Source organism: Nipponia nippon, unplaced genomic scaffold, assembly GCF_047370975.1.
Source record: "Nipponia nippon isolate SJK-2023a ecotype South Korea unplaced genomic scaffold, ASM4737097v1 scaffold_16, whole genome shotgun sequence".
NCBI lineage: Eukaryota > Metazoa > Chordata > Aves > Pelecaniformes > Threskiornithidae > Nipponia > Nipponia nippon.
The window spans coordinates 7,439,695-7,456,642 of record NW_028262332.1 but is presented as its reverse complement, the minus strand read 5'-3'; the positions used below and the strand labels follow the sequence as shown (position 1 = coordinate 7,456,642).

At 54.0% G+C, this 16,948-nt stretch overlaps 1 protein-coding gene across 4 annotated transcripts in view; it reads right to left on the bottom strand.

Moving 5' to 3' along the window:
• Positions 1 to 14,425: 14,425 nt before the first annotated feature.
• PLPP7 (phospholipid phosphatase 7 (inactive)) overlaps positions 14,426 to 16,948 on the bottom strand; it is a 36,157-nt gene continuing 33,634 nt past the window's right edge. For all 4 annotated transcript variants that reach the window (XM_087752796.1, XM_087752797.1, XM_087752798.1 and 1 more), the window contains one exon: positions 14,426 to 15,283. In XM_087752796.1, coding sequence (XP_087608922.1) covers positions 14,919 to 15,283 — 365 coding nt within the window. In that variant the 3' untranslated portion in view covers positions 14,426 to 14,918. The remainder of the gene's footprint in view (positions 15,284 to 16,948) is intronic.

The following is a 16,948-nucleotide window of genomic DNA, read 5'->3' as shown; positions in this document are numbered from 1 at the left end:
CCAGACAATTGTTTGTCCTTTTAAAGTCTGCAGACCCACGCCATTCTTCATGAGTGAATGCTGGCTGCCTGAAGGACAAACCAAAATGACTATTTAAGGCACTAAAAAAGGAAATCATTTAAAACAGAGCTGATTAAAAGGAAGAAACTATTCTTCCAATGAGAAGTGAATTGCTTTCAGCTGGCTTTAGTGCTGAGCTTTGTCTGCAATGAGAACCAAATACCAGTTGCCTGATACTGCAAGTATTTTGGAGGCACTTCATCAGCCATGACTTCAGTTTTTCCCTGTGTGTAACTGCAAAACAAGACTACTGCTGCTGCTCGTCCTGGCTTGGTGATTTTTCCTTTGGCTGTTTCAGATGCTCACAAGGCTGTTCTTAGGGCAGCTTTTAAAGCCCAAACCCTTTCTTACTACATCCACTTGGAAGCCCTCACACAGCCTTGGTTGCCTAAATAGCAAGAGGTTCAAGAAAAATTCAAGAAGCACCATGCATCTTTCTCACAATGTGACAGTCTGTGTTCTTCAAAAGACCCCAAAGATTGCTGGGGACACGCTGAGTTTTCAGCACACTCGGAAAGGAGGAGAAAATGAGGAGATGGAGGTGCAAGTACTAAAGTTTTGCCAGGTGAAGACCTGTTTTTTCAATGCAACACTCACTCCCAGAACACAGAGAAGAACATGCTAGGAGCATCTGCTTTTCTAGTTAGCACCTTTGCTCTGTCAAAGCCCCCTTTTTCAAAGAGGTTAGGGAAGGAAAAAAAAAAAAAAAATCAAGAGAAATGAGGGAATCCAGTTATTTAACATAGGGTCATAGAAGGTGTATCTCAAAACACAAGGAACAGTTCTGAGAAAGGCAACACATGCCTGTGTTAGATCAACCTGTCCAACTTTTATGGCAATTCATAGGCAGATCACTGGATTATGCAAATATATATCAGTCTTATTTCACTCTAAATCTGAAGATCAGCAATTGTCCCAAACAACACTAGAGCCAAACCTCTGCAGAGCTGATCTGAATATTTTAGCAACAAACCCCACTCTTTTGAAAACGCCATTTCATTCACTCTGGTACGTCCAGTCATGAAAACCACAGGCTACTTCGGGGACAAACTCAGCCAAATATTTGAGGCTGGAGTTAGCCACAAGACCTGCACTGACAAAGAGGGGGAAGCCTTCCCAAAATGGAAAACAAGGATAGGCGAATCCATACTTTCCCCAAATTTATTGAAGGAGTTTTAAGGTATTTTAAAGTAATTGATTGCTTTTGCAATGCCTAATATTCAGTCCAGATTTAAACTAACACATAATTTTGTTTCCTGTCTTGAAACCCTCGTAATGACCACAGATGTGGCAGGAATGTAAGTTCACGGACACGTTTGGGTTCACGGCTCCAAACTTCAATCACAACCATCTGATTCCTCTGCTCCCTGTGTTGCGAGACAGCTGTTGTTTCACAGTTCAAAAATATCTTGCTTCACCCACCAAAGGGAACGATCAGCTGCTTCTGAATGCGATGAGGCTGATGAAAATAAGTGATTTTGGTAGAACTGCAACCCCTGCTGTAAGCAAGCAGACTCCCGCTATCCCTGACAAGCACGGCTTTGATCTGCGATGGGATGATCACAGCCCGTCCAGCGTGTGAATCCTGCACACGTGCAGAGACAGAAATGGTAGGTTGTGATTAACGGGGGCTGCAGGATTCACTTCCAGCGCCCCCAAGCAAAGGCCATTGTTTGGAACATCTCCAGAGTTGCAGCATTCCCTTTTTCTTGGAGAATTTATGAAATAATGCCACGCTTTAGTGAGCAGTTTTTCTCATTACTAGATTTGTCCCTTCTGTCTCATGAGATCACACGAGTCCCTTTTGAGTTCAGTCTCTTCTTTAATTATTAACACAATTCCTAAATATTTCATAGAATAGAATCATAGACTCGTTTAGGTTGGGAAAGACCCTTAAGATCATCAAGTCCAACCGTTAACCCAGCACTGCCAAGCCCACCACTAAACCATCTCGCTAAGTGCCACATCAACACGTCTTTTAAATACCTCCAGGGATGGGGACTCAACCCCTGCCCTGGGCAGCCTGTGCCAGTGCCTGACTGCCCTTTTGGTGAAGAAGTTTTTCCTAATATCCAATCTAAACCTGCCCTGGCGCAGCTTGAGGCCGTTCCCTCTCGTCCCATCGCTTGTTCCTGGGGAGAAGAGACCGACCCCCACCTCGCTACAGCCTCCTTTCAGGCAGTTGTAGAGAGTGATGAGGGCTCCCCTCAGCCTCCTCTTCTCCAGGCTGAGCCCCCCCAGCTCCCTCAGCCGCTCCTTGTAAGACTTGTGCTCCAGACCCTGCTCCAGCTTCGTTGCCTTTCTCTGGCCGCGCTCCAGCACCTCGATGTCCTTCTTGTAGTGAGGGGCCCAAAACCAAACACAGCACTCGAGGTGCGGCCTCACCAGTGCCCAGTACAGGGGCACCATCACCTCCCTGGTCCTGCTGGCCACACTATTCCCAATACAAGCCAGGATGCCATTGGCCCTCTTGGCCACCTGAGCACACTGCTGGCTCGCATTCAGGCGGCTGTCAACCAACCCCCCCAGGTCCTTTCCCGCCGGGCAGCTCCCAGCCGCTCCTCCCCATGCCTGCAGCGTTGCATGGGGTTGTTGTGACCCAAGTGCAGGACCCGGCCCTGAGCCTTGCTGACCCTCACGCAGTGGCCTGGGCCCATCGATGCAGCCTGGCCAGGGCCCTCTGCAGAGCCTTCCTGCCCTCCAGCAGATCGACACCTCCCACCCAACTTGGTGTCATCTGCAAACCTACTGAGGACGCACTCGATCCCCTCGTCCAGATTGTTGATAAAGGTATTAATGAGGACTGGCCCCAATACTGAGCCCGTGCTTGTGACCGGCCGCCAACTGGATTTAACTCCATTCACCACAACTCTTTGGGCCCAGCCATGCAGCCAGTTTTTTGTGCTATCTCTGCTGAGGAGAACGCAGCCTCAGCCCAAAGAGATCCAGCCACCGAAGGCCCTTCATCCCGATGCCCTGCTGGGGAGTCCTTTGGGACCAGCTGCAAGGCACGGGGCGTAACTTCCCACGGGGCTTTCGCTTGGCGTGGGGCATAATGCACAGGGCGCAGCTCCCCACGGGAATAACACGGGCATAGGGTGTAACACGGCCCGGGGCATCGCTGTCCGAGGGGCAGCAGCCCCGCTGCTCCCGGGGCTGGATCCCGGGCGGCGGCGACATCCTCCATGTCCCCACTAGAGGGAGCGACAAATCCAGCCTGGGAGCCGGCGGCGGGCCCCGGCCCGGGCCGCTCCGAGGGCTGCATCCCGCCAGCCCCGGCCCCAGCATCTCTCCCCGGGAGCAAAAGGCCTCGGGGGGGGGGGGGATATCGGCTCAGCTCACCTGCGGTGTGGTGGTCCCACACCTACCGCTGGTACTCAGAGAGGAGGCCAAGGCATCGAGTAGATGCTCCGCCACGTGAGAGTGGGTTTTCGCCTGGTGCGGTGGACTGAAAGCCTTCACCTGCTGCAGGGCTGAGATGTGGGGGGATGTGGGGGGAGAGGAGGTGATGGGAAATGGGGATGAGAAAGCTGGATGGGATGGGAAAAGAGGGGGAGAGCTCTGGGAGGGAAATGAGGAAGGAGAAGGGGGTGAAAGAGCAACAGGGAGAGAAGGGAAGGGGCCACACTGATGAAATAAATCCATGTTGCAGGGCAGTTCCCTTTTCTGTCCACATGGCCTCACAACAGGCCACGACGGGATGGAAACAGCCACGTCAATGGTGGGGAGCCCAGGTGCCCTGTCTCAGGACGCGAAGGAGAGCCAAGGTGCTGGGGCAGCCCAGGGTACGGGTGGGGAAGTCAGTGCTGTCCCCTTCCCTGGCTCCAGTCCCCATCCCCAGCTCTGGTGCCCACCAAGGGCAGGGACAAGTCTGTACGCTGGGCTCAGCAGGAGAGCAAGAGAAAAGGCCCAAGGATGGGGGAGAGGGAGGAGGCTGGGAGAGGGGAATAAACCATGGATGGAGCCACCAGGGCACTGGGAGCTTCCCCAGGGCTCAGCAAAGAGCCCTGCCTGTGAGCTGCAGGGCTGGAGAGGACACAGCCTTCCTGGGGGAAGATGGGGAGGTCAGAGGAGCACCTGGGGCCTCCTCCTAGTGCTGGGAGATTTACAGTGGGGAGAGCAAAGCCTCAACCTCCACATCAGGGTGTTACAGACTGGGTTCCCAGCAGGGGCAGCCACAGCACATGGGGGCCTGTGAGCAGAGAAGGAAGAACTGGAGCAAGAGGGAAGGAAGAGAGAAGGAGAAGAAATCAGTGCTCCAGCTGCAGCTAGGGCTGCCCCAGACCCAGAGGGCAGCTCCCGCTTTGCTATTTAAAACCTGCCCAGGGAGTGCTAATGAACCTGGCTAATGAGCACCAGCCCTGGGAAACACAGCCTGGCTTATCCTCACACCGAATCACCTTGCAGCTTTGCTGAGCCCCCCGGGGCCGGGGTTGTTTGTGTAATGTGGTGGGGATGTGGGTGTGCTACAGCCCACCCCGGGGCAGGAGGAGACCCAGGCAGCTCTGGTCGGTCTGCCCCAGGGCTGGCAGTGACCCCCAGTGCTCAGGGACCTCTCGGTGCACAGGGACCCCCAGAAGGCCGCCTGCAGCCTGTGTGCTCCCCCTGGAATAGCCCAAACCCAGATTGCATCATCACCTCAGTTTTGCTGAATGTGCTATTCTTTCCCCCCAGGTCCCACATGTACCTGGAGGGTCTCCGAGGCACCTGTGGCTCCTCTGCTTCACCCTCGCAATCCTGGGAAGAAGCATGGGCAAAGGCAAAGGCTGTGACCAAACAAGAGGTTCAGCAGTGACAGATGGAAAGCCGGTGGCTGGCAGACCCCATCCTGTCCAAATGGACGTGGGGGCCAAGTGCCACCAGGGTCTGCAGCAGCCTGGGGACAACCGGTGTGTCCCAGCCCGGGGAAGGGGCAGGTGGCAACACCGATGCTATGGTCCAGGAAGCCCAACTCACCTGCCCTGCAGCCTGGACCAGGGCTGATTTTAGGTACAAGAAAACAGAGGACCCGGGACAAGGTGAGGCTAATTTCGGCAGCACCAGGAGCCTCCCCTGTGCCCCTCCACAAGCCTCGCACCACTTCTGCCCAGCCCCATGGGTGGTGATGGGGTGCGGGGGCCGGCGGGAAGGAGCCCCTGACCTTGCCCGAGGTGTCCCGTCTCGCCTCACCGTGGAGGAAAGACAGGTGATGCCAGGGCTGGCAGGCGCTGTGGCGGGAGCACAGCCAGGGGGTTATTAATAACCTGCTGAGTCAGGGGGGGCTCTTGGATTTCAGGATCACAAGACACAGCCGCCGAGTGGCTCAGATGGATCCCCCCCATTCCTACTTTTTACATTGACAGGGACAACTGCTAAGCTGGGTGGGGGCTGCAGCCGGAGCTGGGCACCTTCGGGCCTCGCAGGGCAGCCCGGCCCCATCCTGACGGTCACTGCACCCAGCAGGGACACAGGGTGAGGACTGGAGCTGCAGTGAGCCCAGAATACAAGAGCTGCCCTAAAGGAATTAAGCAAGGAGGGCTGGGGCAGAGACACACAGCATTGATCAGCTATGTCAGCACGTAGCGGCTATACCAGCCCTGCTCCCCATCAGCATAATCAAATCACATAATGGGGAAAAAAATGAGTACCATAGGCTTCACTGTCAGTCCTGCTTCCCTGCAGGGTCCTCTCTGCAGCCCCCAAAAAGGCTGTGAGTGGGGCTGGTGTCCTGCTGCTACCCAAAGGGATGGAGCCAAGGACCTTGTAAGATGCAAAGAGAATTTGGAGGATCTTGCAGACACACACATCACAGTCTCTAACTGCAAGAGCTTTGCAAGGGATGAAAAGCCTCACGGGATGGGTCAGCTCTAGCTAGTGTGGGACTGGATCAGACTGCACAGAAAGTGCGTTCTTCCATCCTGGCTGCCACAGGGCCACCTGCCTTTCCATTGAAGCACTCATCACCATCACACAGATGAGCTGAGGTCTGCTCTGGGATGGCAACTCCTTATGCATCGCTATGGAAAAGCAGTCGGTGATGTGGAACAGCTTATCTTTCGGATGCAGCAGCCCGTGGTAGCAGCGTGCATCGCCAACGTACAGTTTCTCTAGCAATTACCAGGCAAGAGCGGCTGGAGCAGCAAGAGCCATCCCCGAGCCTGAGGCTGGCCCTCAGTGGGGCTGTGAGGGCAGGGGAGGTGCAGGGACCCCTCACATGCACGTGAGCACCCATCGCTCGCTGGTCTGTGCGCTGGGATCCGGACGCTCACACCTAGAGCTCTTTAGGGCCACAGGACTCACTGGCGTGGGGTTGCTCGCTTGTGGTTTTGCCTGGCCCCGCTCCCCTTTCTCCCATCCTACCCCCCAGGTGCGCTGGGACACAGTTGCCTACCGGGAGGGAGAGAACCCTTGCTTTTGCTGGCAGTGTGCTCCAGGCTGGCACCCGGCACCGCCATCTGTTTTTCCACCCAGGACAGGACCAAAATAAGTCTGTCTCACCCCTCCTCAGCAGCTGTTATGGACATCACCCCAGCCACGCCAGTTTTCCCTGGCCCCTCTGCTGTCACAGCGCTCAAACCCCGGCATCTGCAATTGTATCGCTGTAGCTGCCACTTGCAGTGGCTGAAATAAGTGAAGTGCTGAAGCTCTGCTCGACTTCTGTGTCCCTGGAGAGGTCTCATTTCATTGTATCAGGCTGTCTGAGCAGCCGAGCCCCGTTCATTTCAATTAGCCCGATAGCTCTCAAATCCTATTTACCTTTATGGATGTGTTAGCATCTTACTGCTTCCCGCACCGAGTGAGTCCAGATTAAAGGGTGAGCCAGGAATATGTACCATGCGATATCACACATTGACTGTTAACCCTCGCTGCACCCCTTGTGAGGCCGACCCACAGCGCTATATTTCCTGCAGTGAGTAAACTGAGACACAGATAAAGCCGTATCGAAGGGACATGGTGAACCTTTCGGAGCTGGGAGCAGCCTGCAGCATTAACCCACAGATTAGCGAGAAACCCAGTCTATGCCTTTTGGTTTTAAACAAACACTTTACGTTTTAGGCGATGCATCTTTTGGCAGATAAAAGACTGTAGTCCCGCCGAGTCTCCTTTTTGACGAGGTGCTCCCTCCCAGCAGGAGCTGTCCTTAGGTCCATGTACCTCACTTGGATTTTAACAATCATTTACCATTGCAACACATTCCAGCACTTAAATAAGCTCCTTGAGAGGGAGAGATAAGGTATCAGCTTTCCGGTTCATCTTGCCAGTCTGTCTGCAGCAGATAAGCATGTTGGGCAGCAGGAAAAAGGTTATCTAGAAAGGAAGCTGAGCAACGGTTGCTGTTATTGCAGGAGGCTTTGAAAAAAAGTAACCCCACCAGGAATCCCACAACCCATACAAGCCCTTCCCGGCGGGACATGATTGATGGTTGGAGTCCAGCTGTGCCTTCCTCCCGGGGAGGGAGGCATCTTCCCGTATGGCGGAGGGGAGAGCTGTCCGGACGGTCGTGCTCTCCCAGGGAAGGTCATGAGCAGAGGCAGGTGCCCAAAAACCTGTTGCTTTCCCTCTCTTGCTCATCTCTGCTGCCCTGCCCCTGCTCCGAGGAGCTGCAAAAGGAGGGGTTTGGTTTAGTGTCCCTGCTGCCCCTTCCGCACATTTGGAATGTTTCTGGGCTGGGGAGTCCACAAGAGGGAATTTTTCTGCCCAAAACTGGGGCACTGCTGTTCTGGGTTGTGCATGGCGTCCCTGGAAACCAGCACTGATCTCCCGCTGATCATCAGGGAGCAAGAGTGGGAAGGAGTTTCTGACAATCCCCAGCCTTTCTTAACCCAAGTATCACCTTGCTTTTTGGGATGGGAGAGGGGAAACAAGCCACGTTGTGGGGGGTTTCATTTACCACCTAGTAAAAATCATGCCTTTCCTTTGGATGGCTGCTTGTTACTTTACCTTTCGGCCTGTCGTTTGTTTGCTTGTTTGCAGGTGCAGAACTGATGTATGTCATCTAAAAAAAAAAAAAAAAAGAAGCAGCCATTTCCAGTCAAATTCTCAGACCGCCTTTCTGCCTTCTTGTCATCACCCAGGGACAAAAGACCCCACATCGCAGCAACGCTGGCTCAGGAAACGTCCTGAATCAGGGTCTGCAGAACAATAAATGAAGCAAATCCTGCCAGGAAGCACTCTGAATCCGCTCAGCCACCATCTCTCCCCTCTGGACCTGCCAGCTCCCTCCCGCCTCCCCTCCCAAGACATCCTCACCGCACCCCTCCACGTGCTCCTCTATTTTGCTGATTCCCATTAATCTGTGTTTTATATAACCCTTGGCTTGCGCTGGACACAAAAGCTGTGCGTTACCATGCTATTAATGCTCAACTTTAGGTTTAGGATTTAAAGCAAATAAAAACCCCCTTGCAGCCAAGGAAAGCAAACCATGACAAAGCAACACTGGCAGCTCCAAGGTGCAAATCCCAGTGGGAAGAGGGCATCAGCACTGGGTGCATCACAGCTCCTCGCAGTGGACCTGCACCCAGATGTCAGAGGCTGATTCCTTAGGCACCGCCACATCAAGTGTATTTAACTATTTGCTCCATGGCTGGAAGCAAACATCACTGAATGTCCAGAGCACTTCTGTCTCTGGGCAAGTGTTCTGCAAACATCCATCATTGTAGCTCTCAGCTGCTCTTCCCATTGCTCTTATTTTAATTCATCTCTGCAGGTCTGACTTTCCAGCGCCCATGGTCTTGCACAAGGCTGCTGGTCCTGGGAGAAGTTAGAAATTCAGTAGAGGGTCCCATGGGCGAGGGTGTATCGGAGGGATGGGGACTCTGCAAGGGCAGGGTAGTTTCTGGGGTGAGGAAGCAAACTCCACTTGATAGAAATTTGCTAGAAATACTTAAACTGGGAGAGATCCCTGTGCAATGCCCAGGTCCCCAGACCCATCCCCATCCTCCGGAGAGGCTTAGAGTAACGACACTGTAAAGGGAAGAGCATTGGCATTTCCAATGGCCCTAAGCCGGCAGCGCCAGGGCCAGCAGCATTTGCCGCAGGGCTTCCTGGCTGCTGAGACGTGATCCCGCTCGCCTGGGCGCTTGAGCCAATTTGTTCCAAAACCGCAATTAGCAGTTCATCATGGCCAAGCCGTGAACAAAGCGGCTGTAATACAGCCCAGCCGGAGATGCCTCCGCTGCTAAGAACCAGGGATTTTCCAGGGGAAACCCTGCTTTGGGGGGGCTGGGGAAACCACCGGCCCCCAAAGGCCATTCGGCATCTCCCCGCTGCAGCCGGGCTCGGGTGCTGCTTGGCCTCACTCGGGCTGCGAGAGGTTAACAGTTTTCATGCGACTCCTGCGATTAACTTTTCCTAAATCTCCAATTCTTCCCTGCCTTCTATTTTTATAAAAAGAAAAGGGGGGGAGGCGGTATTTACAAGGGATTTCACTCAAATAATGAAATAAATGTGATCAGCTGAGGGACCCTTAATCTGCTTTGACTCTTGCGTCCTGGGGAATGAATGCGGAGATCTTTGCTGCCTCTCAGTCCCAGTGAGGAGGGGAACGAAGCAGCCCCATCCCTGCCTGCCTGGGAGGCAGAGCCTACAGCACCACCTTAAATCAGGCACTGTATTCAGACATAGGCACGTCAGCCAGGGACACTTGGGTCGACACCAGAGAAAAACACCTCTTTGCTCATCTGCTCCCACCCTACAGCCAACATTCCCATGCCCAGGCCTGCAGCCCACCGTGCCAAGGCAAGAACTGGCCATGTCTTTATTTCAGATGGCCAAACACGTGTAAACGACATGGGCTGTGTTCACGCATCTTCCATCTGCAGCATCACCTGCTCCGACAGCACCCTCCGCAGTACACGCATGTGAAAGGGAGGAACCTTCCCATTTCTTTAGGCTTTGCCCAATATATTAAACTTTTAACCTGCAAATGACATGGTTTAATACATGGTTTAATACGTCGCTTTAATATAAAAACTTAACTGAAAATCATGCGAATGATTCTCCCTAACTGGGGAGAAACTTTTGAGCCCCAGAAAGGAGTTTGTGGCTGCTGGGGCCATCCTGCGTGACTTGGTGCTGCAGGGAGCAGTGCTGGGGCTGTGCCTGCTGCACTGAGCTGCTGGGAGCCGGTTAAGCCCATGGGTCCCTTCGCCCCCATCAGAAACACCCCAGAGTGAATAAAAGGGGTGCATTTGCCCAGGAAAACCCAGCACGGGGTGAACTAGAGCCACACCTGTGCTACTACAGGGAGACCTTGTGTAACAGCCTTCCTAATTCCCCCCGAGTCCTCAAATCTCCAGCCTGCCCTCTGGGTGCCAGCCAGCACCCACACTTCCCTCCTGCCTCATCCCGGGGGACGTGGGGCCCGAGTCGCCCCTTCCTGGGTGCAGGAGAGCAGAGAGGACCCCCCCGGCAGCCCCATCGCAGGGAGGGCAGTGCAGCCCTGATGCGGGAAGGGATTTGTCCCACCTTCATTTCAGCACAGCCCCAGCTACGAATGTACAAAACAGCTTGTTGGAATAAAACAGCAGCTTAGGAAGGGGGGAACTAAACACCCCAGCTGTGATTCCCACATATGCCCAAAGATATAATCCAGATTTGTTACTTGCCCTGGCAACCTTTTCTTTTTTTTTAATAAATTAAAATCTCTTTTTGCTGCTGAGCGTAATCAGCATTAGGGCGAGGGGAGGAGGGGCCTTTCACTGTATGCAGCAGGATCACAAATGAAATCACCGCCACCGCAGCCTGGGACTCCCCTGGCTGCAGGGACACATGCAGCGCTGATGGCAGCAGCCCCCGAACCCAGGTGCTGCACTTGCCTCCTCTGGGGCATTTTCTTAATTCATCTGTTAGATGAACTGAAAGGCAGAAGATGCCCCAGTCAGGGGGATGGAGAGGTGTCCTGGCTTGGGAAGGACCGCTCCTCCCTGAGCCTCACGCTGAGCCTTGCACGGCTCAATTTGGGCGTTTGAACGTTCAGGGAAAACACTCATGTTCCTGGGCAAGCCTGGAGGATCTCAAACCTTTTGGCCTTTTGCCTCCCCGCAGCCACATGGCCATGGTGGGCATCTGTACAGAGCAGCCCCGGTGTCCTGCTCCAGCTCACCCAGGACAGCCAGGGCCAAACCTCTGCGTGAGCATCAGCACAAGCTCCAGGGGAGCAGAGTATGAGGCACAAAAATTATTGGCCTCAGCCGCTGGCTTACACGTAACACATGCCTGCAAGACCCACTGGTGTTTCCTACAGCCACTGCTAAATGTGAGGCTGGTGGAGAGCACAACTGGGCGATGCCTCCAGCACATTACACAGGAGCCCACGGTCTGGCAGCGTTGCTGGGGCTGAGACCCATCCCCATTCCTCTAACGCCCTCTGAGGGGGGAGAAACCCCTCCGCAGGCTGCAGGGCTTCAGGGAGAGGCGTGCTGCATCCACGCTCCCCTGCGCAAGCAGGAACCGAGGGCTGGAAGGCAGATGGCATCCAGACAGATCTAAAGCCCAAAGCCCAGGGAGATTGTCCTTTCCCTTGTGCTGCTGTGCCCTCCTTGCCTCTGAGCCAAAACACCCAGGATCCAGCCCTGGATGTCTGTGAGCGCAGCACAGGGGGCCGAATCCTGCCTGCACAGCCCGCAGCAGGATGGATGGGGCGGTGTTACTCAGACTGAAAGCTGAGGACAGTCCCTGCAGATTGTACCTTGTCAGTGGAAGATCTGGGTCGTCCTGCCACCGCTCCCCATGTGCCCTCACCCACGTGGCTGCGTCCCCAGGGCGGCCAGGCTGGGGGTCTCCTGCCTCCCCCGGGAGCTGGTAGCTAACCCAGCCACAGCCTGTCCTGCTTGTTGGGTGACAGGGAGGGTAGGGACACAGGACACAGGTCAGGCAGCCCCACGGCGGGTACCGCCATCCCTCGCTGTTGCTATAGAGACAGAAGCTGGTTTTCGTCACAGCGATGTTGGTTGTTTCTGAGCGATACCTTCGGCATGGCTGGCAGCCGGGAGAGAGGGACGAGGGATGCTGCGTGGTGCCATGCCACTTGCCTTACCGGGAGGGCTGGGCATGGCCGAGGCAAAGCTCTGCTGGGCCTCTCCTGGTGCCTCTGCACCCAGATCTGCACTCACCTTATGGGGGCTCTGCCCAAACCCTCCCTGCCTGCAGTGAGCACGTGAGCGCCGGGGCTCCCCCGCTCTGGGCACTGAAGCACTGGGGGAGCGAAGGGGTGCAGGCTCCAGGGGTGCTGAGGAGGAAGGCTCTCAGGAGAAGCCCTGTGTGGGAGTGAGCCCTGTACAGGAGTGAGCCCTGTACTGTGAACCCCAACTTACCCCAGTGAGTCATCCCAACTCACCTCTCCTTGCTCTCCTGCCTCGCTTTGCAACCACGTGCTAGGATGGGAATGGCTGAGGTGATGTTACCCACCACGGCAGCTTCTCCAGGCCACGCTCTCCTGATCACACCAGCAAAGACCACAAGTAACTCCTCCAAAGCCATCCTGGATATACCAGAAGACGACAACGCGAGTGCAAGGAGACCTGGACCCAGCATGGCTGTGGATACATCCAGTCTGTTTGCAAAGGTTCAAGAAAACCTAGAGCTGCAAAGCGTGAGCTTCCCACAAAGCAATCAGGCAAAGTCTTCCCCTGCTCCCTGCCTCTTCAGGTACCCACCATCTCCAGCTACGCGTAGGTGCATACACACACCGTCAGAGTAACATGCCTCCATCCTTCCTAGGGGTGAGGATAAACTCTGCCAAGTGTAATAATGCCTGGAAGAAAGAGAAAGCACCATAGCTCACTTCTTCACATAAGACTTTGCAGAAGGAGGCTGGCAAAGAAAAACCGCGATGGAGGCCAGGCGCAGTAGCATGCCTCTGCTCCCACCTGCAGCAGTGCTCCCCGCTTAAACAGGCAGCAGCAGGGCAGCAGGGCAGCACCCAACACCCCCCCGCTGCTCTGCCTGCTGCTGCACCAACCCGCCAGCCTGCGGGGATAACCGGCAAGACCCAGAGCTCTCCCCTCTCCTGAACACACTCAGTGACAGCCCTTCCCGAAGGACCCTCGCACAGCCCACCCCCGGGGAGCTCCGCGGGAGGCTCGTCTTCAAAGGACATGGTAGCCCTCCTTACCACGCTTCTGCTCCAGCCTCGGAGCAGGCAGTACGGGAAGTCAGCGGCAACCAGGGCTCTGCGCTGACATCCCAGCTGGAGACGCGTGCCAGGGATAGATTTTCTGTTTAGCTTCTTTTCATATTAATTATCAAAGAGCAACAAATGTTAGCAGCTTGCAGCAGTCATTAGCTGAATGTCTTCTCCTTCTCACCAGCAGCCCCTGTAGGAAGAGGCTCCCCAACATGCAGGGATAGATGAGAGCACAGGACCCGGCTGGGTGCTCCCTGGCCTTGCAAGCCGGGTGTGTTGTTTTGCTCACTTGGGATAGACAGGAGGACAGGAATGATGGGATCCCTTCATTCTGCAGGATGCATCCAGCCAGGGAAGGCGCTGAGTCTGGTAGTGTCCATCAGCCGCCAAACATCAAAGACAGAGAAACCACAGAGAACTGGAAGATTCTGTGCAAAATATGGGATTTTCTTAGACAGTCATGATCCATTTCAGGGACACCACACTGAGCATGGCCATCAACTGGGTAAAGACCAGCCAGGTTTCAAGGTGGCCGCTTGTCAATAATGGGAAGGAACGGCACCGTGTCTGGGCGTCAAACTCTATATTCAGTAATCTCAGACTGGTTCACAGCCATCAATTAGCTCAGCTTTGCAATCAAGGAAGGTCAGGAGCACTCTCCTCATTTTGTACGAGGTGAGACAGAAACGTTCAGTATTTCCCTCTGTAACAAGGTTACAGCCAAGCGAGCAGAGGCAGGGGTACGGGCAGTCCTGCCTCCCTGCCCTCTAGCTCACCGACATTGCTGGCATACCAGAAAGCAGTCAATGCTGTGAGAGACTTACCTTGGAAATTCCCATCCACAGCATCATTTAGCATAATTATAAAATCATGGCTGTGAAGAGACAGAAAAAGACTCTTTGCTGTGTATTTAGACCTGCTTTGCAAAATCACCATGATCCAGCACATTGCCTATTCAATTACTCCTTACTAGGATGAAAACGGGCAACTTGTATTTGTCCTTTACCAGACCAAAAACCCCACGCACACCCTCACAGAGCACATTTTTGAACAGCAGATGAAAGGCCGGCTTCAGCATGCCACCTTCAGCAGCCTGAGCACCCATCTAGGTCCACCCCATCCAACGCAAACCATTTAAGTGATCGCTTGCATCTCCTCGGTCAGCAAGACTGCAGGACCTGCTCCAAGTTGAACACGTATCTCAAAGCTACACGGAACTGGCTTTTGTCCCTTCCCTCATTATAAGAACCAAACAGGGCAGGATTTTTACGATTATTTATTATCTGTGAAGTGCCGGCAGTGTCCTGACTCTGTACAAGACACAACTGCTGGGCTCACAAAAAGAAAAAGCACTGTGGCCAAAATCATTTAGCCTCAAAAAAGTTAACGAACGTGTTCTCAGGAAGCTCTCAGGTGCTGCCCATCCTGAGGGCATATCAAGGTGCCAACGTGAACCATCCAAACTAGGCAGACATGTAGCTCATTTCTCTCACCCGTAAAGCTTAATTAGGCTGCTGTCCAAACACAGTTTGAGAATATGGCCAAAACACAGGTACGGCCCTTGATTGCTAAAACCCAATCCATCACAAGAAACATTTTTTTTTTTTTCAGGTGAGGAAGCAACATTAAAAAACGCAACTACTCATGGAAGTTACAACTGCTTCCAACAAACAACATGTAGAAAATACTGCAGGGAGGGAGACTCTTAAAGTATCTGCTAGTTTCCAGTGGAAAGGCGTCAAGTCCCCCATGTTCACCAGATGGATATCAACATCTGACATGTGTTGGAAGACATCCATATCAACTCCACCAGCCTGAACTGTAAGTAGCCAAAAACAAAGCCAGACAGGACATCTGTGATGTGGTGCCGTCCGATCATCACGCGGGAAAAGCCCACACAGAGGGCCCAGAGGACCAGCAGGATCCGGAGAGGGATGGCCAAGACCAGGTGGTTGAGGAAGAACTTGGAGAGCATGGCCGCTCGGCTGGCGTGCCCGGCGGGAAACGCATAGGTGTCCATGGTCAGGTAGTCCAACAAGCCAGGGTTGATGTCGTACGGGCCCTTCCGCTTGGCCAGCTTCTGCAAACCAGCCACAATCATGATGTCCAGGAGCAGGGCTACAAAAGGAGAGACGAGGAGGGAAAGGTCACAGAGAGAAGCAGAGCCGAGGGCAATTTTCAAGGCAGAACATTCAAGGATTGTCGCTGTCTTTAAATAAAGGTTTGGATTCAGTTCCAGCCAGGTGTCCTCAGTTCAGCTGCATGCAACCCCCCTCATCGTCAGATCACCACCCAAATGTTAATTAACACAGTTCTCCACTTCACCCATGGAGAAGGCAAGTACCATTATCACCATCTCACAGAGGAGAAACCCAAACCGCAGAGGCAAGCAACCCGCCTGGGGAGGAAGAGAGCAACTGGCAAAGCTAAAATTAAAACTCTTTTGGCCCTCAGACCACCAGGCTGGGTGTCTCTGTTTCTGTTCTCCACCCCACGCTTTAGAAACCTCATGCAGCCAAGATGTATCCCTGCCTGGAGTGGCTCTGCGCCGGCGTGACCAGGCTGCAGTGAGCAGTCAGTGGGAGGAAAGGTGCCCCACAGCACTTTCTGGTGTTGTCCCTTGGAATCATAGAATTGTTAAGGTTGGAAAAGACCCTTAGGATCATTGAGTCCAACCATTAACCTATCACTACCAAGTCCACCACTAAACCATGTCCTCGAGCACCATGTCTACCCGTCTTTTAAATACCTCCAGGGATGGAGATTCAACCACTTCCCTGGGCAGCCTGTTCCAATGCCTGACTACCCTTTCAGTAAAGAAGTTTTTCCTAATATCCAACCTAAACCTCCCCTGGCGCAGCTTGAGGCTGTTTCCTCTCATCCTATCGCTTGTTACTGGGGAGAAGAGACCGACCCCCACCTCGCTACAGCCTCCTTTCAAGGGAGTTGTGTAGTCCCTTGTCCTCTCCCAAGCCCACCACCTCCCTCCTGCCCAGACCCAGCCAGCGGGACCGCGCTGCACTGGCAGATTTCACTAAGAAAAGAGCATTAAGAGACAGTGAGCCAAGGGGAAAGCCATACAATTAAGAAAAAGGGCTTCTGCTGCAGGCATCAACACCAAATCACCTTTCTTCCCTAACCACTTCGGGAGCAAAACCCATCAGCACTTGTCTTCATCATCCTCCTCTTCATCCCACCCTCTTTGCCCCAGCCAACAGGTACTGTCATTTCTATTTCCTAGCATCGATTTTATTTTTCTTTAATCCCCTCCGCTTTTCCCAGCCCTCCTAATTAGTCAGAGTGCTGATTTCAGCTCCTCGCAGCAATGACAAGGAAATATATACCATCATGATCACAGCCTGCTCCCTCGGCAGGAATGCGAGGCGCTAGTTGCCTGGTTCCCGGGCCCTGATAAAGACCATCCCTTGAGAGCTGACAAGGTTTCAGGAGGATGGATGGGAGTGCGGCGGTGGCGGAGATGGGAAATGAGGCAGCACATCCGAGGCAGGCGGCTCCTCCTGCCTGCTTGGCACCTGGCAGGAGCTGGGAAGCGAGGAGCTGTCACGGTGGCTCCGCTCGCCCACGTCCTGCAGCGTGCCACCTCTGCACGGCCAGCCCCCGGCACCGCTTTGGGAAGGAGCTGATATTTATCCTGGCCAAACTCTCACCTTATGGGAGAGCTATTTTTCTTCCCCATCTGCAGGGCATCTTGTGTGGGGATGGCAGACAGCAGGACCTCCCTGGACCTCCTGCCCACCAGGACCTGCCTGAGCCACTCCTGAG